General features: G+C 34.2%; 2 protein-coding genes across 5 annotated transcripts in view; both read left to right on the top strand.

Annotated features, from left to right (window-relative positions):
- Ptpmeg (protein tyrosine phosphatase Meg) overlaps window positions 1-24596 on the top strand; it is an 85041-nt gene that overhangs the window by 30548 nt on the left and 29897 nt on the right. For 3 of the 4 annotated variants that reach the window (XM_067262815.1, XM_067262818.1, XM_067262817.1), the window contains exons 2-7: window positions 937-1056; window positions 20031-20184; window positions 20674-20787; window positions 20894-20936; window positions 22063-22141; window positions 22222-22319. In XM_067262815.1, the coding sequence (XP_067118916.1) occupies window positions 20047-20184; window positions 20674-20787; window positions 20894-20936; window positions 22063-22141; window positions 22222-22319 (472 nt within the window). In that variant the 5' untranslated portion in view covers window positions 937-1056; window positions 20031-20046. Of the gene's footprint in view, window positions 1-322; window positions 500-936; window positions 1057-20030; window positions 20185-20673; window positions 20788-20893; window positions 20937-22062; window positions 22142-22221; window positions 22320-24596 lie in introns of those variants that run through there. The other variant, XM_067262816.1, reaches the window with a different exon arrangement.
- Window positions 1-24596, top strand: part of LOC136968785 (bifunctional 3'-5' exonuclease/ATP-dependent helicase WRN-like) — a 122056-nt gene that overhangs the window by 12329 nt on the left and 85131 nt on the right.

Consider the following 24596-nt stretch of genomic DNA (forward strand, 5'->3'; position numbering starts at 1 on the left):
GTAATTCCACCCTTCACGGTTAACCTTTGACTTTTCTCTTATACTCGATGTACTTCGAGCTCTGCTTTCTAGTCGAAAGGTTAAAACTTACCGTCCGTCAAAGACGGAGGAGGATCCGAGCGCGTGTCGTACTCCGCGTCTACTTCCGGTCTCGTATCTCCCCTTCCGGAGCACCGATCGATGGAAGTTGGCGCCGTCGGGCTTAGGTCCGCTCGAAATTTTGTCAGTTCGGCAGTTTGGCACTGGGGAGGAAACGGCCAACGGAACGAACTCCCTCGCTTCCCTTCTCCTTCCTCATCTTCCACCTGTTGGATCCCGATCCGTTCCGATCGGGAGACGGCGGTCCGACCGGGGGGGTGGCGGAGCACGTGCGGTTTCTCCGCAACCCTCCTCTTCCGAGTGGTTGCGACCCGACAGGACCGCGCGCGCCCTCATCGATTTATTTTCCCTATCTGCCCGGTTGCGGATGCGCCGGGATTCCGGCCCCAGGCCGCTTCCGGTGAGTTTCCACCCTGTCGTCCTCCCGACCAGGAGATGAACGGCTCGACTGTTTCCTCATCCCTTCGTCTTCCGGTGCTACCTGTTGGGTAGTTCGCTCCTAGAATCGCTCCCGACTCTACCTAGTTCTAACGCTTCTCCCCCGGTAAATCGGTAACTTTTCTCGAAAATCTGTTCCGTATTGGACCCTTCATTTATCTTTTGTGTGTTTCTAGTAGCTTCCTCCCCCCTTTAGTTTTTTTACGCGCTTTTCGCTTTTTACTTACACTCCAACCCTTTCGGTGTCCATCCGAAATTTAAACGTGACCGGAAATGACGTGTATCCCGACAGATTTTTTGGTTATTTCTGTTCTGAAACGGGTGTAGGATGGAAGCGCGTGGAGCCCGTATCACGTGTCAGTCTACTAATTTGTATTGTTTTTTAATTTTTTCTTCTAGCCTCCGTCGACGGATTCCCGAATGACGACGGGACTGGGTGACCTTGACGTCTCTTGGACCTCCTCTGGCAGTCAATGAATGTCTTCTACCTTCGACCATCGCTTACCTCGGGTTGCCGGGGTGAGTATCATTAGTTTTTTTTTTCTTAATACAGTTTCTCTCACCGGATCCGGAAACCCGTGGAGAGTTTCCGTTTCCGGTCGGGGAGACGCGCGTGGCCGTTGTTTACTGCGAAGCTTAATGGAGCGCGGTTACGATTTCGCGATGTGGATAGAGTTTTGTGCATCCCTCGCTCCGTTTCTCTCATTCTCCAGCCGGAATGGGCGCGTTTTAAACCCGATTCGGACGGGTTACCGCCGACGGGAGCTTCCCCGCGTTCTGCTAATCCTCTTCTCCCCGTGGGGGATGGCGAGGTGACTCACTCCGTCCTCCCCTTCGAAACGGGTTTTCTCGTTTCGTGTTCGACCCGGTCCGGAAGACGTCGCGAAGTGTGACGTTTATGGATTTCCCATCCTTATCCCGTCCCGGAGGTGACGTCTGCGCGGTCAGATAAACCGCCGATCGAACGGAACCGGAAGTGACATTGTGTCGGCGCCGACGGGAGCGTGCCCAAATTGCCGTTGGAAGTAAGAGCCACCATTTACCTTTATCGACGTATTTCCGCCCCTTTTATCCGTCAACAAGTGAGGGAGGTGGTTCGACTCGTCCATTAAAACTCCCTTTTCTCTCGTCTCCTCCACCTTCGGTCGTGTCGCGTGCTTTACGGTCGGCTCCCATTTTTCCTCCGAAGGGGCATTAACGATTCCGGGTGGCTTTGGGGGGATAGAACGGGCGCCCGGCCCGCTTTTTGTGTCGATTGTTAGGCGGTCGGAATAGGAAAAACCGCGATTTCCATTCCCAGAATGATGGTTTTAGGATGGCAACAGTGCTTCGTGTCTTTCTACCGCGGTGGTTTGGGACCGGTGACGAAACACTCATCTCTGGGAAAGGAAAAGACTCGTTATCGGCGCGTAAACATCAGAAAAAGAAAGCGCAAAGGAAAAAGTTAGCTTTGTTTCATCGTTCCATCTGACAATAAACTAACATTTGAGTTTATTTAATAGTCCAAAACAGTTACGGAGTGATTCCTATAACTGTAGTAACAAGAACCGGGTTAAGTATTAAATACTTGATAGAATTACTAATACTTCGGATCTCTGATGAAAGACATTACGCGTAACGGACGTAACGTAAGGTTTTAATCCTCTCCAATCGATAGGGGACCGGAATATAGGCTACGTGTGTGTGTGTTAAGTCGTTACGCGGTTAAAAGCGAATTTTACTTTCCCAGCTGTTATGTATACATAACAAGGGAAAGTGTGGGAATCGTGTCAAATTTGACCCTCCGAGTTTGTTTGCAAATCTCCACGTTTTGAGACCCCCTGAATCCAAAAAAGTAAAAGGAAAGGCGAAACTACGTGTGTGTGGGCATTATTACGCTTAATATCTCAGGATTAAGGTTAAGTAACAAAGTTTGGCATGGTAACTTGTATATGAGGGTCAATGACGATATTAAATTTCGGCGGTTAAAGGTCGAGGGGGTGGGGAGATAAAGGGGGTCGCGTGTATCTCCAGTAGTGTCAGACTTAACGACGGTTTTACTCGTTAATAACACGCTTTTTTTTTGTTATAAAACTCGTCCCTACCTTCAAAATTAAGGTTTTTGTCGTTTTATAATAAGTAAAAATATTAGTTTTTTTTATAACAAACTTTTATAACAGATGGCGCGACACACAATTTAATTTATTATGATTAATTAATAATCTAAAAGTTATTTTAATAAAAACTCGTAACGGCCGAGATAGTTACGCAACTCACTTTGCCGTATTTTTTTAAAGATGGAGTCGGGATGGCGAGATTGATGTTCCTTTCTAGCCACGTGCGTAGTTCTAAAGGGTCTGGGTTATCTTTCAACCTGTAATAACGGGATACGCTCGGCTCGCGCCTCCTTAATTATCTTCTACCGGTATTTTCCCCTCCCGTAAATCCCGTAAATATCGAATTTCCGTGTTGCTCGTGTTTCCTGCGAGTCTCACTCGTGCGCTTTTCCAACTTCCATTTTTTTCTTCCCCCTCCCCCTCTCCTACTCCTCCTCCTCCTCCACCTTTCCTTAATTTGTTATTGTTTTATCAGCTGCGATTCTGCTGGGAGGTGGGTCGGTGGACCGATTCGAAATGGTTTCTACCCCTGCCTGAAAGTTTTAATTCCCGTCTGACTACGGAAAAATGATGCTCCCGCTGCCACATCTCGCAACAAATTTAGTTTTGCATGATTAATTGCGTAAAATGTGTCTCTCTTGTTCGAAAATTTTACCGATTACGCACTTCGGATGTGGGTGGAAAGTCGAATTTCCCCCCCCCCGGAAAGCCCCGTTAATGACGAAAAAACGTTTTAAAAATTATTAGGAAAACTTTAACTGGATGTTAGCCACTGTTTTTTGTGTACATGTGTTAGAGAATTTTGAAATTTACTAGAAATTAAGAATAAAGTTGTTGTAAAGGAGGGATGCTGCTGCTACTTTCGTTTGAGGAAAATGAATTAATTATAAACACTTCGAAGCCCCGACGAAAATATTTCGCTGTACGTAGTTCCAGGATGAGAAGCTCGATCGGAATTTTCTCAGTTGTGTTTGCTTAGAGCTGATTATTTTCAAACAAATTGTGAAATGTGTCAGTATAATTTCTAATAAAGCAATTTGTATTGGTTTTGTGAGGTTTTCCCCTTTGCTTAATTGCATTTTTTAGTTTCTAGTGGTGTACCAACTTTGCTAAAACTTTGTTTCGCATTTGCTTGGATACAAGATGCGAATCTGGTGAGACACCATTTCCTGGAGAAAATACGTTTATGATTAATAATTAAGCCATAGTTTCGAACAAATTAAACTAACTTATCCGTATCTAAACTTACATTTTGTTGATTTGATTTTTAATTTTTTTTAAAATAGGTTAACTGAAGTAGGCTTTCTGATACTATAAAAATTAAATTTTGAGCATATCAATTTACATATTAAATAATAAAGAGAAAACAACACCTTTCTTAAATTCCAGCAAAAGTTTAACTATATAAAAACGTTTTCAACTGATTTCATCAGTCTTCTTCAGTTACTCGAACAAAAAAACAAAAAGAAAGAACCAAATTCAAATTTACAAAATCACGAGAATGGAAAGAATTCTCGTGATTGCGCAGACTATGCAAAAACGATGTATCGATAAACGGTAAAAAATGCAAATTCTTGACAAAAAAATGCAGATTCTTGACAAACTATATATAATATCACAATCTTACGTTATCCAATGAATGATTTCCAAGCAGACGATAGCCCATCTGCGTCCCTGTGGTTGATGCAATGGGATGTTAATTGTGCCCTATATATTTCTAATTTCTCCAAATGTCTAACGGCCTGTTTAGATCTAGTGGCTTTTATGATGGAAGCACTATCCCAGTGTACCGTGATCTCCTGTTGCTTAGCAAATGCTGCTAGGACTGTGCTGTCAACTGTCCACTTAACTGATTGCTTATGCTCTTTTATATTTGCTGTAAACCACGCAAGGTGGCCCCAATGTACACTAGATCGGATTTAAAACGTTGGTCCCTGATTGGAATTGAGTACACTCCTGTTAGCTCATTTGGTTTCTCTTTCCTCTTATCATTCCTTAACAGACGGTATACTGTCGGGTTGCGCCTATATATTATGCGTAAGTTCCTTTCTTTGGATACCTTCTTAACAATACTTTTAATAAACGGAATATAGTCCATGACCACTGTTTTTTTCTGCTCAGTTCTGTGTTGTTGATGTTTACGTCTCTGTATATCCGTAATTAGACGGTTCACTACCCTTCTCTGATAGCCAAACTGTGTTGCTACGCTTCTTACGTACTCCAACTCCTTGTACGTGTCGCAAATACTTGAGCAATGTGTGTAAGCTCGTTGTATCCATGCTCGTAAAGCCGCTAACTTAAACTGTTCAGGATCCACGGAGTTTCTGGATATGATGCTAGGTTGATATACCGGTTTCCTGAAGATATCTGTCTGTATCTCCCCATCCTTACATGTGATCGTCAAGTCCAAGAAGTTAACCCTAAAGTCACTCTCTTGGTCCAACTCCACTGTGAGTCCGTAGGGGTTGCTGTTGATTGCATCAAGAAAGCGACGGGTATTGCGATCATTATGCCATATGATGAATATGTCATCAACATATCTGGTATAGAAAACTACTGGAATTTAAGAAAGGTGTTGTTTTCTCTTTATTATACCAGTTCCAGTAGGTTCGTTATTCATTTTTATATTAAATAATAAATGTAAAACAGTGATTTGAATTATAAAAATACAAAGTAAAACGAGTCTTTAAAAACATATTATCTAACAAAGAATAAAAGAAACGAAGAAGTCCGATAAAGCATTTTCGATATTTCTCTCGGCTTCTGCTCCTTTTCTTAATCGTTTCCATCTCAAGAAAAGGACGTAGAGTCGAGAAGTCTTTTCCGTCCGACGTCGCGTTTATAACCGTTCCGTCCGAGGGATCGTTTCGGACTTTTAAACAGCATAAAATTAATTTTTCTGCACTTGTATTCCCTTGTAGTAAAAGTACATTACAGCAATTCGGAAATTTATCCGGAGGAAAAAACTCTGGCTCATTTTTCTTGGTTTTTTTTTTTTTTTCATTTTGTAAGTAGAAAATGCATTCTCCATTTTGTGCCAAATGGCAAATAATTTTTTTAACACCCAGTTTTTAAAAAAATAAATAATGGTATTTTATTTTGTTCATAAAAATGAAAATAGTAGAATGTGTAAGTAGCGGACATAGAATTGATTAAATGGCGTATTTACTTCTCTGACATATTCGATACTTATCCTACTTGTGTGTATGAGAATGAAAAGAAAAAAAGAATAAGTCAAATGCTGTTGTTTATAACAGAAAGTTATAAGTGAAATTTTACCTCGCTCAATTGATTAAAATGTTATTTCACATATTTTGCATCATTAACTTGTTGTTTGTTGACAGCCCAATTGTAGTTGTTGTTTTGTATGTCAGGGTTTATGTGGCAATGCATTCTCTTATTGATTTTCTTACCAGTCGATCAACATTTTCTAACTAAAAGTGATGCAAACATTATCTGTTGCGGATATTTATTGGCCCGGTCGACTTTGTCGACGCGTCGAATTTTTGTCGGAAAAAATTCGAGTACTTATTTTAATTGGGCGAAGGGATGCATCTCCATTTACTTTGTTGCCCCCGATTATTGTCGTTAAAAAACAATTTACTCGCTGGTGTTGGTTGGTTGCATGCCAAGGACTTACATCAGATCTCTTTTACTCATAAATTTTCTTGTTTGTCTACTTCACAAAATTATATTCTTTAAACCAGATACATTTCTGTGATTTAGAAATGAATTTTGACATAAAGTTTCATTTTAAACATTCACGAATCTCTATTTCTAAATTTTAAATTGCATTAAAATTTATCCATTATAGATGTGACATTTTGTCTTCAAAAAGCAAGATATTTTGTTGCGGTTTTTAAAATTAGGACACATTTTTCGTCGGACGATTAGGTTTTCTCGTACAAGATAGTCTTTCGATGTGAAAATAGGGCGCGCAAACAATTTGTGCCATATTTGTCAAAATATGGAAGCGTCGGTTGTTTAGATCATGTCGTATTTATCAAATTTACAAAATTAATTAAATTTTGCAAAAGAATACCCGTAAGAAAGCTTTAATCAAATGAAAAGTAATCAACTGGAGAAGTTTTTAGCTAGTAAAAATTAAAATAGTTATTATTTATTACTATAGTGCATGGATGGCGAACCTATGGCACGTATAGAGAAATCATCCGGCACGTAACGTATCATACGATTTCGATTGATCATTTGTCTTTTTCAATCATCCTTTTTAAAATAAGCTTTTTGTACATTTATTCTAATTAAAGCATATTCGTTTAATTTCTTTAGATATCCTTATTCAAAGTCTAAAATTTTGGCACACATAAACATCTTTAAAGCTAAGTGTACTTACTATATGGCACACGGGCTCAGAAAGGTTCGCCACCCCTGCTATAGTGTATATTCCATTATTGTAGTGTAAGAAAAATATGACATTTTCCATCCTTACTCTGAAAATATGTCTTATCGGTGTTTCTTTAGTATCTAACACCTAAATAGGAGCCGCTACCAATATAAAGTCCTCCTAGGCTTTTGAATATAAATTTTGTAAACAGGGATCTAAGTTGGCTGAAAAGTATGACTTATATTCCTCATTTCATGGAGAGATTTAAAATATCTTTTGCTTAAATGAAACAGATTTTAAGACCTAAATCAAAATTTTTCATAGCGATGATGACAAATAGAATATTTACAAATTTGTCGTTGATAAAATAGTGATTGTATTGCCGAGGACAATTACTCGAAGGGAAAAATAGTACCAAGAATCTTTATGTATAGTTGAAAATTCAAATATTACATAAGTTAAATATTTGTTTTATATATTAGAAGTTATTAATTATACAATTTAATAATAAGAAGAAAAGCTCTTTCGCAGTTTCCATCATCAAGTAAAATAAATTTGGTAACTCACGCCAAGTTTTAACTGGGTTCTGGTAAAGAAACTTCACTGATTTCGGCGTTAAACTATTTCTTTTTTATTATCACAAGCACTTTCGACGAGTTTATTATCGTCGTCTTCAGGTGAAACGAATAATTTTTAAAAAACGAACGTGCAGAATGTTTTTTTTTAAAATAATTTGTTTCACCTGAAGACGACGATAATAAACTCGTCAAAAGTGCTTGTGATAATAAAAAAGAAATAGTTTAACGCCGAAGTCAGTGAAGTTTCTCTACCAGAACCCAGTTAAAACTTGGCGTGAGTTACCAAATTTATTTTACTTAATGATGGAAACTGCGAAAGATCTTTTCTTCTTATTGCTGAAGCAAGTGAAGCTGTGGCAAAAATTATTTACAATTTAATAAATAAATAACATAATCATAATTTCTTGAATTTTTAAAATATTTTAAAATTTACCCAGAGAATTTTTGTTCTTCTGTTACGACCTGTTAACGTTACGTGATAAGTAATAAATTCTAACCGGTGAGTTCCAGAATGTAATTTCTTGACCGAAAAGCCAAGGAATTATATTTGTGCTTCTGTTTAATAGAATTTTGTGCAGGAAAGTAAGAGTGTAATCATAATTTTCGCTTTATAGGAACACAAACGTTAATTGTAATAGTTTCCTAGTATTTTCCTAGTAGGGAAGGGAAAGTAAGTGGGAAGATGTAGTGTGGAAGGTGCCGGACAGATGCCACCGGATACAACATACGTATATTACGTAACAGACTGAAGAGGGGGTGAAAGCCCTCTTCAGTCTCTGTGAAGATTATGGATTAAATAGATGAATTTGCCAAGTGTCTATAAATTCACCAAGTCGTGACACCAAACAAAACAAGAAAAGGAAGACATGGTTTCGGCACCTAGCGGTTTTTAGCATTGTCACCCATCATTAAAGGTTTACGAAATAGGCGTAAACTTCGAAAGATGAGTTGACAAAGCTTGAAAGTACTGAAAAACTATTAAGAACAGTTTTTATACTTTAGTAAAGCAAGAAAGGTGTGATTAGTTTATCAAAAATTGGAAGTTAATCTTAGATAAAATGATGCTTTCACAGCTCTGTAAAGTTTTCCTTTCTGTTTCTTATCCTGTTTTTCAATTGTAGCTAATTACATTTTAGTATTGTCAGTTTATTATGCTCTACCCTACAAAATTACAAAATATAATACATAATTTTTGATTCTAAAAAAGATGACCTCTTAGAATATGATTTACGTTAACACTGTAAATGTTTACTAGTTGTTCTAAATAATGATTATTTGTGCCCACTCGAGGTTTGTCAAGATTATAGTTTTGTTTTTAAAATAATAAATTATTATTCTTATAAAATGCCAAGCTTGCAAAGCGTGTAATATTTCTTCCTTTTTTTTTTTTAAGAAAAAAGACCCCGGAGAGTATAGAATACTCTGGCATTTAAATATTTCTTTATTTTTTTGTGAGAGAATTGATCTCTAGCTCTTAACATTGTATGTAAAGATATGCAATATATTATTTTAGAAAGATTGATAAATTATGTGTTTGTATATATATATATAATTTTACATATTTAAATACTCCGTATGTTGTGAGTTTTATTTGTATCGGATATCTGATTTTAACAGCAAAAAGCTTTTTATACAGGCAAAGAGTGGAGACAAATTTCCCTCCCAGTGCCCTCCTATTCTAAAGAGAATTTATAAAATGTAAAGCCTATGTAAACTCTTGGCAATTCGTAAAATAAAGTGCCCTCTGACTAATCTTTTAAAAGCATTTTTTATCGTCAATGTATATGTATTGTCATTCTCTTCTCGGATATTTTCCTGTATAGTTAGGTCTCGAAATATATTCCTCTCGACTACTCTCGAGAGCGGAATTTAATGCATTATATCGTGTCATACACGTACGTAAGCTTATTTTGTTATGTATTACTACAGTATTTTGTTAACCAATCTTCTTCAAATAAGACATTGAATAATATATAAAGTTACAGATGAAAGTTTTAAATTTTTATTTCAAATTTTATGTATTTTATGATGATTTTAAGAATGTAATTTCGAAATCATGAATAAAAATTATTGCAAACTTAAAAATAGATGGTGAATCATCTCTTGTTTAAAATATATAACTACGTGTGTGTTTTTATGCAAATTATTAGCACAGACATTTGTCAAAAATACAGTTTACAAACAGTAATTTATTTCATTTATACAGTTGTTAAATATTCTAAATGTGGAAACAGCTGTATCATAGAGTTGTGTTTTAGTACATCGTTAAGCTGTATTAAATATTAAGCAGATCTTTCAGGTGACAGAAGTAAAAACAAGGGATTTAACAAAGTTTTGAATGTTGACCGATGTATTAAAAAAATGTACACACTAGTAATAAATAACATTTGACCGAGTTAAACTTTAAATTACTTAAAAGTAATGTAATGAATCTATCTCCTTGACGTTTTTAAGTTTTGGAATAGCTCATCCTTCTAATAGCGGTATTCGTGACAGGAAGCTTTTCTTGCTTTTAGAAGATCGGCATTCTACCGATGCTAATAAACAAAAATGGGCATTACGATTGATTGGTTTGCAATCATTATTTTGTTTTCGTTAGGACTACTTTATTGATTGATATGGTTTTCTTTGAAGAAATTTTTCCACAGTTTTTAAATTACAAAACTACTTCGGTTGCTTTGTCAAAAGCTTTCGACAATTGGCAAAAAATGCTCCTAAGGAGCTTTCCGTTAAGCCGCCGGGTTTTGCCGCAGAACCTGTATTAATGTGAATGAATTGGGAAAAGTGGTACCTTTGTGAATTTTAAGAAAGTTGCAAGAAAAGTTATGGATTTATACCCCTAAAACTGGTTCTTATCTTTGTCATGTAGTGTAATCAGTAGATTGTTTACATCTTTCACTTATCTCATTTTTTGTCTAATATCCCTGTGTTATATTACCAAATTGGCAATCTGGCAAACTAGCAAATTATTGTGGTTACCCAATGCAATGCTAACTGGAATCTTTACATTATGTCTAGTTAAGTCTACTTCGAAAGAATATTTGATTGATGGCAACTTAGATATAAAAAGTGATAGAGTTATGTGTAATAGAACAAAATAGTAATTACAAATAAACATCGTACTAAACCCGATAACATTAAGCCAAAACATCGCCGACTGCCGTAAATTTAGTTAGCCCGATTATTTGCGGCAGTTGGCGGTGTATTGGCTTAAAATAGTAATTGATAAACTTGGTGTTAGTAATGCTTGTTTAATAGTCTAAGAGTGATTAAATACTGTTAAAGAGTCATTCTATTTAACAGCAGTATGACTGTAAGTATATGCCATTATACCTGTGAATAAGTACAGATGTTGTGGGGATGTAAATCTGTAAGGTTTTTTTACTATGAGCAGCTACTAATGTGCCCCCCTAAACTACACCTTACTTCAGGGTCTGTAGAGAGACTGATCTAACCATTCTGGATTACTAGTTTAAAAAATTGTGGTACCAAAAACAATATTGATAATAATTGAGGCAGAGCATTAGTGAAGCCTCTTCTACGTGGTTTACAGACTTCTGTTCTCAAATTTGATGGGCCAATTTTGATAAAACTTTGCATTTTCCATGAATTGGAGTCAGGAAACCAAAAATGTAATAAAAAATGGAGATCCGTGACTTTGTTTTCGAAATAGTGAGGCCAAAGGGATAATGTCCGTGCTCCCCGACACAATTTAGTGTTCCTGACAGTATTTAGGGGGAAAGCATCGCACATGCTAATGGATAACAGGTGTAAAAAATGAACAAAACACAAGAACAAAGCAACTGATTATTGGTGATTGCTTTTTTCTTGAATTAGCTCCTCCGTAGTGGAAGTGCAAGGATCACCTCTGTGAAAGCAGTACAAGGATTATCTCTTTTTTCTGGCTCTACCTCAATTCTATCATGATACAATAAAGTTGCATGATGTCCTAGTAGTAATTATTATACCAAAGAGATTAATAATAACAATAAGTTTTAATGATTAGCAATAAACAAAATGTTAAGATTCATATAATACAGTAAAAAAAAAAAAAATTAACAATCGTTCTCTAATTCAAGAATGCAGAATACTGTTTTTACTCATCTAATATAGCAAGTATACTTCTCAGTTTGCTACTTGCTTTTGTCAATTTATACCCATTCAGTGTATTGTGTATTGACGTCACGACAGTCATCCACTCATTTACATACATTTGTAATAACATTTCTTGTGTGCCTTTTATTGCAATGTCCACGAGTCACTGAAATGTGGTCGATGCATTCTGCAGGCCAAACATGTAGAGTTTGCCGTTGATCGACAAATGCAGTTGTTTCTCGATTGTTCTTCTCTACAGGCAACTACAGGTTAATATTCAACTGCCAAGTCCAGCATGGGGTTAACTTTTGTTTCCTTTAAAGAAATAATATACAAGAACAACAAAGAAGTTTTGAATGGATTCTTCCCCAGAAATTCCCTGTTTGGGTGCCAACCGTAAAGTTTAGTTTACGAGAGACAGCACTGCATGCTCACAGAAATTAACAAATTTGATTTTCAAAATTCTAAACACTGCATTTAATAGAAGAATTAAATAAGATTCTAATCCAAGAAAAATCATTACATTTTTACACGTTAATTTCATGCAAAACATTGCCAAAATTTGGTAACAAATGAAGATTATTTAGAGTATTTGGTTAAGATTTTTTTGTATAAGACTGTATTTTGTTTTTGCATTTAATTTTCTTACCATATGGGTCCTGAAAATTTTTAAGAAGAGGACCATATTACTAATTATGGCAGCAGCAGGATGGAGCAATTTAATATCACACACAAACACAGAAAATAATCATAGAACTTTATTAAAAATTTCTAATGATTTTGGTCATTAGAAATCAATGGTTAAATCAATTATACATAAAAGACCACATTGCACCAGATTTTTCAATTTATTTTGAAATTCCAAAATTAATTTGTTAAAAAGCTTAGACTAAAAGTACAAAGAATTCTGTCTTGTATTAAACGTAAAAACACGTAAAGAGATAATAAAAATATCTTCTTTACTCGCCACGTCGTTTAATACTGTATTTCCGCCAGCCCTATTTTACAAAGAATTCTGTCTTGTAGTTTAATAATTAGATTTAATTATTGTTTTAAAATTTTCTGTAAAATTATTAAATTAAAATTCAATTACCAAGCTTTGAGAAAATGTGGCATTAATGCCAAAATGAAAATGCTTAGTACCTTCTAAGGTAATTTTTCAACTAGACGTTAGTGTTTGGCATAATTGGTTCTCTGTTGAAAGGTGACTTTGTATTTACATCTTCCATAAGATACAATGCTAAATAATTTTTAAGGATCCAGTTTATTACTAAATAAAACAATTTTCTAGCCTTTGTCTTATCCAAACCTAGTAATGATAAGAGTCGAACGTAAAAACATAGAAACTACCAGTCAACGGACATTTTTAAAGTTTTGTTTACCAGTTGCTTGTTCAAATTCAAATATTTATCTGTTGACTGGTGGTGGTTCTATGCTTTTTACCTTTAAGCCTGACATCATTAAGTCAGGCTCAGTCTATCACTATAGTGTGTGTGTGTGTGTGTGTGTATAAATGAGGATGTATGTTTGTTTGTTCACTATGCATGCCTGGGCCATTGCTACAAAACTCAGAAGTTACATTCATATACTTCTAACTTAGATCATGTTGTACATCTCACACCAAAGTATTGATGGATTTTTACAGATCAATTAATTTCTGTTGATATTCAATTTTCTAACTTTACATGTAGTGTCATCTATTGGCAAAAAATTTAAGAAACTAATAAAGTAAATATAATTCTTACAAAAAAGGATATAATTTTTAAAATATATATATTATATTCACTAACCCTGTGACAATGATATAGTGTGAAATATACGTACTATTATGTGCCATTACTGTGACAGGTAGTGCACAGCACTTGCCTGCGTGGTGTGTAGTAGTGTTTTGCCCCTGTACATCATACTTTTCCTGTTAGCGATAGAGTTGTGCCGGTTATGTATCAGGGCAAAATTAATTGAAATAACATGACTTTCAGGGCAAAATTAATTGAAATAATATGACTTTCAGTTACCATTGGAAGTTCGAATATAGTTAATTGGGGCCTCCTGCCCCTAAGCTTTCCTTATCTGATCTTGGCATTCATTTATCTAACTGTGTTCTTTAAATTAAGGATAGACAGCAGACAGTGAATTTATAGGTCTGCATGTTTTTCAAGGTGCAGCCCAATGAGTATTCTCCAGTAACAGACACCAAACACTTGTGGTTGGTCACGGGTTAGTGCATCACCAACAGACCGGCCATGTGCAATTTTCTGGATTTTATTCACATTAGTAACACCTAAATAGGAGACAGCTTTACATAAGTCTTCCTGAGATGCATCCTCCTTGGCAGATCACTCATGTGTCATATCATAACCAAATAAACCAAACCAATTCTAATAATTTTTCTGTAAATGCGATATTCACAAGGACACGAAATGGACACCCCGACCCTCCTCTCCCCTAATTTCATCTCCCCTTATTAACTCATAAATTCATTGACGCAAACTTCCTTCACTGGTACTGCTTAAAGATGTTCTAACGTTCAGCCAAATTAATGCAAGTACAAATAAACAACAACTAACCCGTTACATATAAAGACCAAACAACTGCCGAATTATCGGGCTAGCAAATGGCTATAGTAATATCAATAATTAAAGTTAATTTGCTACTACAGTTAGGCGTTAGGCGCCATCTCTTGCTAAATTTAATAATTAGAATTTTAATTAAATAACTTTAAATAAATTTAAGCCTAACTGGAAGAAAAGAATCGGCCCGAAGTAGGATTCGAACCCGCAACTTCTGCTATCCGTGCAGACACGTTACCAGTTACGCTACCCGGACCTTCGGTCCGATCCTCCCTTCCAGTTGATATAAGATTACCGTACTACCATTGTAATGACCGTCGATGGTAGTACGGTAATCTTATATCAACTGGAAGGGAGGATCGGACCGAAGGTCCGGGTAGCGTAACTGGTAACGTGTCTGCACGGATAGCAGAAGTTGCGGGTTCGAATCCTACTTCGGGCCGATTCTTTTCTTCCAGTTAGGCTTAAATTTATTTAAAGTTATTTAATTAAAATTCTAATTATTAAATTTAGCAAGAGATGGCGCCTAACGCCTAACTGTAGTAGCAAATTAACTTTAATTATTGATAAAACTCCTCTAAAAACACCGGACTATAAGCATATCTTCCATTCAAAACCTAATAACCGGTGCAAAACAATTGTTTTGCACCGGTTATTAGGTTTTGAATGGAAGATATGTTTAATTATTGATATTACTATAGCCATTTGCTAGCCCGATAATTTGGCAGTTGTTTGGTCTTAATGCAAGTACAACAATTTTAAGGCACAAAGTCTTTTTCTGTGCCTATGTTCATTTTTTCCTATTTATTATCACAGCGAGATTACAGTAGAGTGTCGTTAATCGGAACGTCGGTAATAGGAATGGCCGGTAATCGGAACGATTTTCAGTCGGACTGTGTCATGCTGAATCGAACATTTTTGATACTAGATTTACTTCTAAAGTATAATTTTCATGTTTTTATATTCTTCAATATATTTATTTTGTTTGTACAAAATGAAGAAATAATTTTTAACGATACGATAGCCTCGATTATTATTATAAAAATTTTCGTTAGGCTTAAAATCGACGAAAATTCAACACGAAGCGACACGCAACGGAGAAAAATTCAACACGAAGCGACACGCAACGGAGAAAAGTTCGAACATCGGACAGGTTAATATATTTTTTCGTACAAAGTCGGTAATCAGAACAAATGACTAATCAGAACAACCCCAGTCCCCAATTGATTCAGATTTTCGACGCTCTACTGTACTTCATCCAATGTTAAATAAAAGCATTTTGTAATAAAAAACATAAGGTATACCTATTGTGCATAGTACTAGTTTCTACTTCTAATTTTTGTAGTCTGGCATAAAAAAGAATACATTGGGGGAGACAATTTGCCAATAAAAATTATTAGGGACGTCCTCTTTATCTCTTGTCAGTTGATCCCCGTGGATCAGAGATGAGATACAGTAACAAAAGAAAAAAATAAACTTTTATCTAGTAATAAATTGTCTCCCTAAAAATTATTGGCACTGTGTCTTATGGAGAATAATGCAGTTTTCAGATTTGTTGCACTATTTTCTGATGGCATTTTTAAGAAAATGTACGTATTTTTACATTTTATTCAACTCAGACTTAGTGTTGGAAATTGTTCATCCTTGTTGTCCTACTTTAGATTTATGGTTCTTGAGCGATAAATACAGTAGAGCATCGATTATCCGACCCCCGATCGACTGTCGCATCGGTTAACCGACCGCGTTCTAGTCAGCAAATTCAAATGTTTGCTAGTGATGTGGTGCTACAATATTTGGCTATGTCTTGGCTACTTTAATATTATTTTTGTTAAATTTTTGCGTTTTAGCTGGAAACACTGGCTCGACCACGAAAGGGAGGCCAGTATTTAAACGAGGCTTGATTTTATTTAACGACGCTATCCAATTGCTGTTTTTAGACGTATGCGAGATTTAGCGGCAAAAATAACGAGTGTCAGCTGTGAAGCAAAAGAAAATTTTGGATTTCTTTTTCTAATGTATAGGCCTACTTTATGTAAAATATGTAACTTGAATATATATATATATTTTTTTTATATTTTTCAATATACAGTACAGTTCTGTATTTATTTTGTGCAAAATAAAGAAATAATTTTTAACGATACAATAGCGACGATTGTTATTTAGAAAAGAATTTTGTTTGGCTTAACATTGATGAAAATTCAACGCGAAGTAGGTTAATAGCGATATACTAATATACTATACTAATGTATTTTTTCATACTTTTCGGTTATCCGATCAACCCCAGTCCCCAATTGAGTCGGATAATCGATGCTCTACTGTAATACTTTTACGCAACTTCAGCTTATGAAGTGTTTTAAAGAAAAACCTGTCGTTTAATTCAACATGTAATTTAGTATTTATGTAAAAATGATAAAATCTTACAAAAATTTTGATTAGTTTTGTTCAAAAACAATGCCCATGTGTAGAATAATGATTAATTAATTGAATATTTGTTATAATAATAAGCAATAGAAGGTTTAAGAATCAAAACATTTATCTTCTGTTAATAGTTGTAGAGCTACCGAAAACAATCTGGTTAATGATTTAAAAATGTCAAGACGATAATGATATTTAATGAATCATGACGATGCAAATTAGTTTTTTTATACGTGTCAGCATTTTTAACATATTAGTCGCTTATTGATCTAGAAGTTCTTCTTTAATTAATAATACTTTTAATTATCCTGAATTGTCAAAGAATTTTCGCCAAATTATGATGTAATATTTATTTAGCGTTGTTGCTGTACATTATAAACTTTTGAACTTTGGAAGGTATTTTATGTTCCGTGCAGCTAACAATATATTAATATAACAACAATTTATTTATCCGGAGTCGTCGAATCGGAAAAGACTGCGGCAGTTTCTTGGCGTACGAGCGAATTTATAATTTTATAAATTCATATGCTAAAGTACATTTTATCCATTTGGTATTGGAAGTAATAATGATATACTATATATTTATATTTAATCGATATTATGATTAAATATGTAAAGTTTTGAATGTCGTAATTAGATTACGTCATCAATTAAATGCGATTTTGAACGGGAAAAAGAAATTATGGGAGAAGGGAGCTTCATTTATCTAATACGACTCAATTATATTGATTAATACAATTCATTAAAGTTAGACAATCTTAATATAAACTAATTATGTCGAGGTTGACAATCAGAATTAATTGATGTTTTGTCGACAGACGAGTCTTCGTTCTTCTAATTGAAATTGATAATCATTATTATTAATATTTTATTTCCATTTTTCTCAAGAGGAATACGGGATAACATTGTCGACTTAATGATTTTCGTACGGTTTTAACACATATTTAGGGAAAATAATGTCAAAAATTGTTTATTAATAAAGCGTGACTGATGTTTTGCAGGTGTTTACTCACTCCATTTTGATTTAATGAATTTGTTTCAATTAATTTTGTAACAAGAAGAAGTAATTTATATATATTAAATTTCGTATTACCTGAAAAATGGAATTTATTTTACAAAATAATTTTGTTTTTACTTTTTTAAAGGTGTATAATATATTGCAGCGTCTTAAAATTTATAAAAGAAACATTGTTGCGCGTGACAAGCAGTGATGTGGGGTTGTAATTCCATCTTTCGTGAAATAGGTGGGACCACTCAAACAATTAATGGTGGTAGAAATGAGAATTTTATGCTGACTGTGAACGTCGGACTGTTGTCCAATTCTGTGAACATTAAAGATACAGAAACTTTTGTATATTTTCGCAAGTTTATATCAACTTACTAATTAACAGTTAATTAATTAATGATTGGAGGAATTTAGTGTTGAAAGTAGGCTTATGATACCCATTGATAGTTTTATTGATCAAATAATTTTAAATATTAATTTAATTTAATTTTAAAAACTTACGAAAGAAGTGTCTCATTTGGAGGTTTAAGCTGATACAAGTATGGTTACATTAGAAGTTACACCAAGCAAACATTTGAAATTGAACATCTTTAATTTACATTAGGATTTAATCATATTTACTACATTGCCACAGAAAATCAATGTGTGATAATTTATTAATATCTGACACAAATAATAACTAAGTGAACACTAATCTGTCAAATTACTTGATAAAATTTAACTGGAGCCATCTGTGATGTTTCTCCACAGTTGATAAATCTTTCTGAATTTATAGACTTTCAATTAAATTTAAGACAATTCAAACCAAAGTGTTACTGGCCGTATGCTTCTTCAAAACTGTGTGCGTCAACTCATAGTTTACGTTCTATGCCTGAACTATACATTACTGTTTAAAATACACAAGCAAAGATATTCTATCTGTAATGATAATAACTACAGGATATCCAAAAAACATGTATATATGCTTTGATTATTAATAATGTCAATGTTTATTTTTATTAATTTTAACTTTTTTAATGAACGAAAGATATTGGACTAAAATATGCAAGTGTTTAAATCATTCTCCATTCTCATCCAGACATTATTGACATTGTCAAGAAACTGAAGTGCATACTTCAGCTAAGATGATATTGTTGATATTTCCGCACATCCTGCTTTATTAACTTACTGTAATTCAGTGACAATTGATAACTTCGTGGCATAAACTTTGTCTTTTAAGTGTTTCCTTAAATAAAAATACATTGGTCTTAAATCTGGAAAACATAGATGGTACTTGATGCTTCTCTTTTGTTCAATCCATCTGTTTGGGACAGATTATCCAGATAAGTGTATGGAGTGATTGATTCTTGAAGTAAATTGAGGTAAACAATACCAGTAACACTTGCATTAAAAAGGAATGGTTCAATCATGCTCAAGGATGGAAACTCACAACACTTAATGTTCAGTAAATCCACACGTTGTTCTGTGGATTTACAATTGTACATATTACGTTTAGTGTGAGTATTTCCTCATCAATTCACATGATTTTATAGGTGAAATAATCACCCCTGCAGTTTTACATAAATACCACTTGTAAAATTCAACAGTCGGGATCATCTTTGTTTAGGGTCTGCACCAATCTTGGAATATAGATAGCTCTTTTATTTTGGACAGACTTCCTCGGCATTTGTCAGAAAAGTCGAAGTCCATCTTACAATCTGCTTCTAATCTATTAACAATGTGTAAATCACAAGACACGTGGCAATCAAGTATGGTATTCATTCCTAAACTATTTCTGGAATTTGTCAATATTTTTCAACTTTCGATGCCACTTCAATACAAATGTTTGTTGTGCAAATGCGAGTCTAATATCACAGAAATTACTGGTATTTTTACATCCTATTTTTAAGTCGATATTTTCTGTTATACTTAATTTGCAACTGAAAAAAAGAAAATAAACACATAAGTTATTAAAAATCAAAGTGTTTACATGTTTTCAGACATCCTGTATTTAATAATAATAACATGCGTGGGAAAAATTTTTATATTTTTATTATAGACCCCTTTCTGCCTGGGGAGCACTAAGAGGTCAAGAGTGTTATACTATAATAGCAACAAAAACTCTGCTTCAAAAAAACTGTTATTAAAGTTCACTTTAATAATAGTTTTTCTTGAATACTTTTGAACAGTGGAGCCCATTGTCAATAGAGAGACGAGCAAATCGACTCAGTAGCTAAGTCGCCTAAGTTCGTTAGCATAACAACTAATCTTCATACAGTGTAATTATAATTTAAGATTGATTTTAAAGTATCTTGTTACTCACTACATGCACCATTGTTTTCTATATATTTTAAAATTTTGTTGGAAAATTTTTGTCAAATGTAATCTATAGAATATGTATTTTTTTAGTGGTCAGTCGTGGAGTATGTCCAGGAGGGCGTTGGGTGGGTCAAGTGGCACATACAACGTGCGAGCGTCGGAACTTGCTCGAGACAAGAGGATCAAGACGATTCGTTGCACCGTATTCTTCCTTGATGACAGCCAGCAGATATTTGAAATCGACGTGAGTTCTTAACATTTAAATTACATAAACTATTACGTACGCGTTAAGATGTCATAAAATATTAAAACCTATTCAATAATATTGTACTTTAAAATTTGTGGTTATGTAATTTTTAATTACAGACTCTGTCTATAACTTGGCAGTCTGTACTTAGTGTATAGTATCATTTGAAACAGAAATTATGAGTAATGAATGAACATAATTTGGAGAGACTTTCTGATACAATAAAGTACTTGAGCTGCTGTAGTTTAAGTACTTTGTTACATTGAAAGTGTCAAATTATATTTATCCATATTGGAGAAAATTTTGTTTAAAGTTTGAGAGTCACTCTGTGTGTGTATTGACAATGATTTTTCTCCGGCAACCGATAGCTCGTTTTTAGTACAATTTTATTATTTAAAAATCAAGATTTTGATTGCCGTGATGATAGAATAATATATAAATGGTAATTTATTACTGTGAAAATATAACAAAAGAAATTCATTACAGAAACGTGCTAAAGGTCAGGTGCTGTTAGATCTAGTCTTCCAACATTTGGAACTGATAGAAAAGGATTATTTTGGGTTACAGTTTGCAGAGATCGCACCATCTCCGGATGCCATGGTCAGTTAATTATTTTTTTAGAAGTATTATGGATAGTTTTATAATAAATTATGCAGTATGCAATATATATTTGCGATACAAATAATGGAGAATAACTTATTTTCAGAGGTGGCTGGATCCGTCGAAATGCGTACGAAAACAAATGAAATGTGAGTATTGCGTATTAAAAATGTTCTTTTTTTATATAAAAATCGTAACAAATTACCAAGTTTGTCAATAATCGAACATTAGGTTGGCTTAGTTGTTATATTAATATCAAAACATTTTAATGAATTGCTAAAATACATCTGGTTTCACTAATCAAATATTAAGTAATTAATTAATAATGGGAGAGTTTGGTGGCGTAATTAAATGTGGCATTTTGATGGCGATACTGACAAAGTAATCACATGCACATTCTATTCTGATCTGTTATTGATCTTTCTAAGATTAAATTTAGAGTAAAATATATTTATTTTAGGCATTTATAATGAAAAATTGCACTTAAAATCAAATCGTTTTAAAAACATTTTCCAAAAAGAAACTGCCATGTTTCAACTTTAGATTAATTTAATTAAATTTAGAAAGTTGTTTAATTGTTGAAGTTATTGAGGGGTGGTGACATAACCCTATAATATTGTTACCAGTGGCAATGCCTATAACGTCAAATTCTTATAATTATTAATGAATTAATAACTAATTACTAGTACGGTACAGTTTTCAGTAATTAATATTTAGTGTTAATTGCAATCTAATTAATTATTGGTTCTGTAAGTTGTTATCTTAAAAGGTGTTATGTACCTGATTATATTTATTCATACAACCAAAGCACTCATTTTCAGTAAGTTATATTCTACGGAGAGAATAAATATTGATTGTTATTATGATTTTTAAACAGTTTATTAATATAATTATATTTACAATTGTGTAAAAAAAATTGTTTAGCCTTACGATATAAATTTTAATCTTCTGGGTGGAAATACTTAAAATTGTGAGAATACAGTAGAGAGTGATTAATCTGAATCAATTGGGGACTGGGGTTGTTCGGATTAATGAATATAAAAACATGAAAATTATACTTTAGAAGTAAATCTACTATCAAAAACGTTCGATTCAGCACGACACAGTCCGACTGAAAATCGTTCGGATAACCGGGGTTTGGATGAACGACACTCTACTGTAATCCATTTATAACATGTAACATTTGAGTCTTGCAAGTTAAGTAAATTAAAATATATGATTAATATATCAATATTTTTAAGAAGTAAGCATTAATCAACTGTATCTTTTTTTCAGCCGGTCCTCCGCATTTACTTTATTTTCGAGTGAAGTTTTATGTTTCCGATCCAAGCAAACTACAAGAAGAATACACGAGGTATGTGATCTTAATAATTATATATCTATAACTGCATTTATGTTTCATCTAACTTTTCTAATCATCAATATCTATTGCAGGTATCATCTCTTTCTTCAAATAAGAAAAGATATTTTAGAAGGAAGAATTATAGTGCCACCAGCCACTGCCACTCTCTTAGCAAGTTATGCTGTACAATGTAAGTGCAGCTTTGTTTGTTTCTTGTTTCTCAATATGGAAAGAAACAAAATAGAAATTGACTAATTTTAATGTTTTTGTGAAATATTTAAAAGTTTTTTGTTATGTCATTCATTATTAAAAGTATAAGTGATGTCAATATTTACACAGACTATCAAATAAAAATGGCAACTAAAGTAAAATGTCTGTCTGCATATAGATGACATCTTAGTGCGGTTCATCCAAATTAGTCACTTGATTAAAGCTCTAGTCTCATCTGTCGGTGTTGTAAATAGACTGAAAACATATCTGAATTCCAGAATCATAAGAAAAGCTGTCATTTGTAGAGCAAAAATTAAATTAAAGAAAAGAGCATGCGTATACAGTGGAGCATTGATTATCGGACTCAATTGGGTACTGGGGTTGGTCAGATAACCGAAAAGTGTGAAAAAATACATTATTAGTATAGTATATTAGTACAGTGGTACCTCGTATAATGGACGCTGTGAACAACGGACTTTCTGTTTGACTGTTACGTGACTCGAGCAACAGACTGGCTGCGAACAACAGACTTTCTGGCATAATTGGTGACTGCTCCATGGGTGCGTCCTTTAAAAGCGGTTGCTCTGCGTCTCCGCTACTACGGGAGTGCACTGCTGTTTGTAGGCATTTAGGAGCGACGGTGAAAGAAAGAAAGATTGCAACGCTCGCACTATCAATAGTATCGTGATGGAGGAATCTATAATTCTAAACTATGAGCTTTAAAAGGCAAAATAAGGGTCCCAATTGTAAAATTTAACCATAAATGGATTATTTGTTGAAAGTGCATTCAAACTAGCCTCGAAAAAAAATTTGTAAAGACACTTACATCACCACGTGCGCTAACTCGCGCTTTTACTTTCTAAATTATCATTCATAAAACCACATAATGGACCCGGAAACGAAACTATCTGAGCCATGGAGGACGCCATGTTGTTTTCCACCGTAAACTACTGCTACAAGCGGCCGCTTTTGTCGTTCGATGGCGTGCACTCCCACCGGAATTTAGGAACGTGTTCCGCAGGAATTTTTAAACGGATGTCGCTCGCACAGAGTTACGCGGAGGAATAAAAGAACGCACCTCATGTTCATTTTTTTTATGATACAGTACGGCTATTTTATGCTGCGGAACAAATTAGATGTTTTAACATGCATTTCTATGGGAAAATGCGTTTCGTATAATGGATGTTTCACTTAATGGATGTGCACCTGGAACGGATTAAGTACGTTATACGAGGTACCACTGTATATCCCATGTAATTAGTATATCGCTATTAACCTACTTTGCATTAAATTTTCATCGATGTTAAGCCTAACAAAAATTTTTAAAATAATAATCGTCGCTATTTTATCGTATAAAATTATTTCTTTATTTTGCACAAAATAACTACACTACTGTACTGTATATTGAAAAATACAGTATAAAACAAAAAATATATATATTCAGGTTACATATTTTACATAAAGTAGACCTATACATTAGAAAAAGAAGTCCAAAAGTTTCTTTTGTTTCACAGCTGTTCTTTTGCTGCTAAATCTCGCACATGTTTTAAAAACAGCAATTGGATAGTGTCGTTAAATAAAATTAAGCCTCGTTTAAATACTGGTCGAGCCAGTGTTTCCAGCTAAAACGCAAAAATTTAACAAAAATAATATTAAAGTAGCCAAGACATAGCTAAATATTGTAGCGCCACATGACTAGCGGACATTTGAATTTGCTGACTAGAACCAAGGTCCTAGAATATATTCTAGAACCTTGGACTAGAACGCGGTCTGTTAACTGATATGGTTAACTGATATGGAACTTAATGTTTTTCCGGTTATGTATTACGGCACCGGTTATGTACCTTTGGTATCTTTTTAATTAAATAACTGAACTGTTAACTGATATGACAGTCGATCGTGGGTCGGATAATCGATGCTCTACTGTAGTTACAAAATAACTTTATCCAGCCATACTTAAACAAACATTATCTGTTTTACTTTGGCTAAACTTTATTATAACCATCAAAAATTAAATACTATTAAAATATTACATATAAAGGAGACAATTCTATTTATTTTCAAGTATTGGCTATTAGATATCATATCTTTATGGTTTTGTTTCTTTTGACTGTACAACAACTATAGATTTTCTTTTAATATACAGAGTCAAAGGCAAAAGCAATTTATCCTGAAATATAGATTGACTGTGTGCCAATGCTTTCTCATTCACTCTAGCTTTAACCTTTCAGCAGTGGGATAGTGAGGTATGGTATGG

The sequence above is a fragment of the Centruroides vittatus genome, unplaced genomic scaffold, assembly GCF_030686945.1.
Source record: "Centruroides vittatus isolate TY-2023 unplaced genomic scaffold, ASM3068694v2 contig_157, whole genome shotgun sequence".
Lineage (NCBI taxonomy): Eukaryota > Metazoa > Arthropoda > Arachnida > Scorpiones > Buthidae > Centruroides > Centruroides vittatus.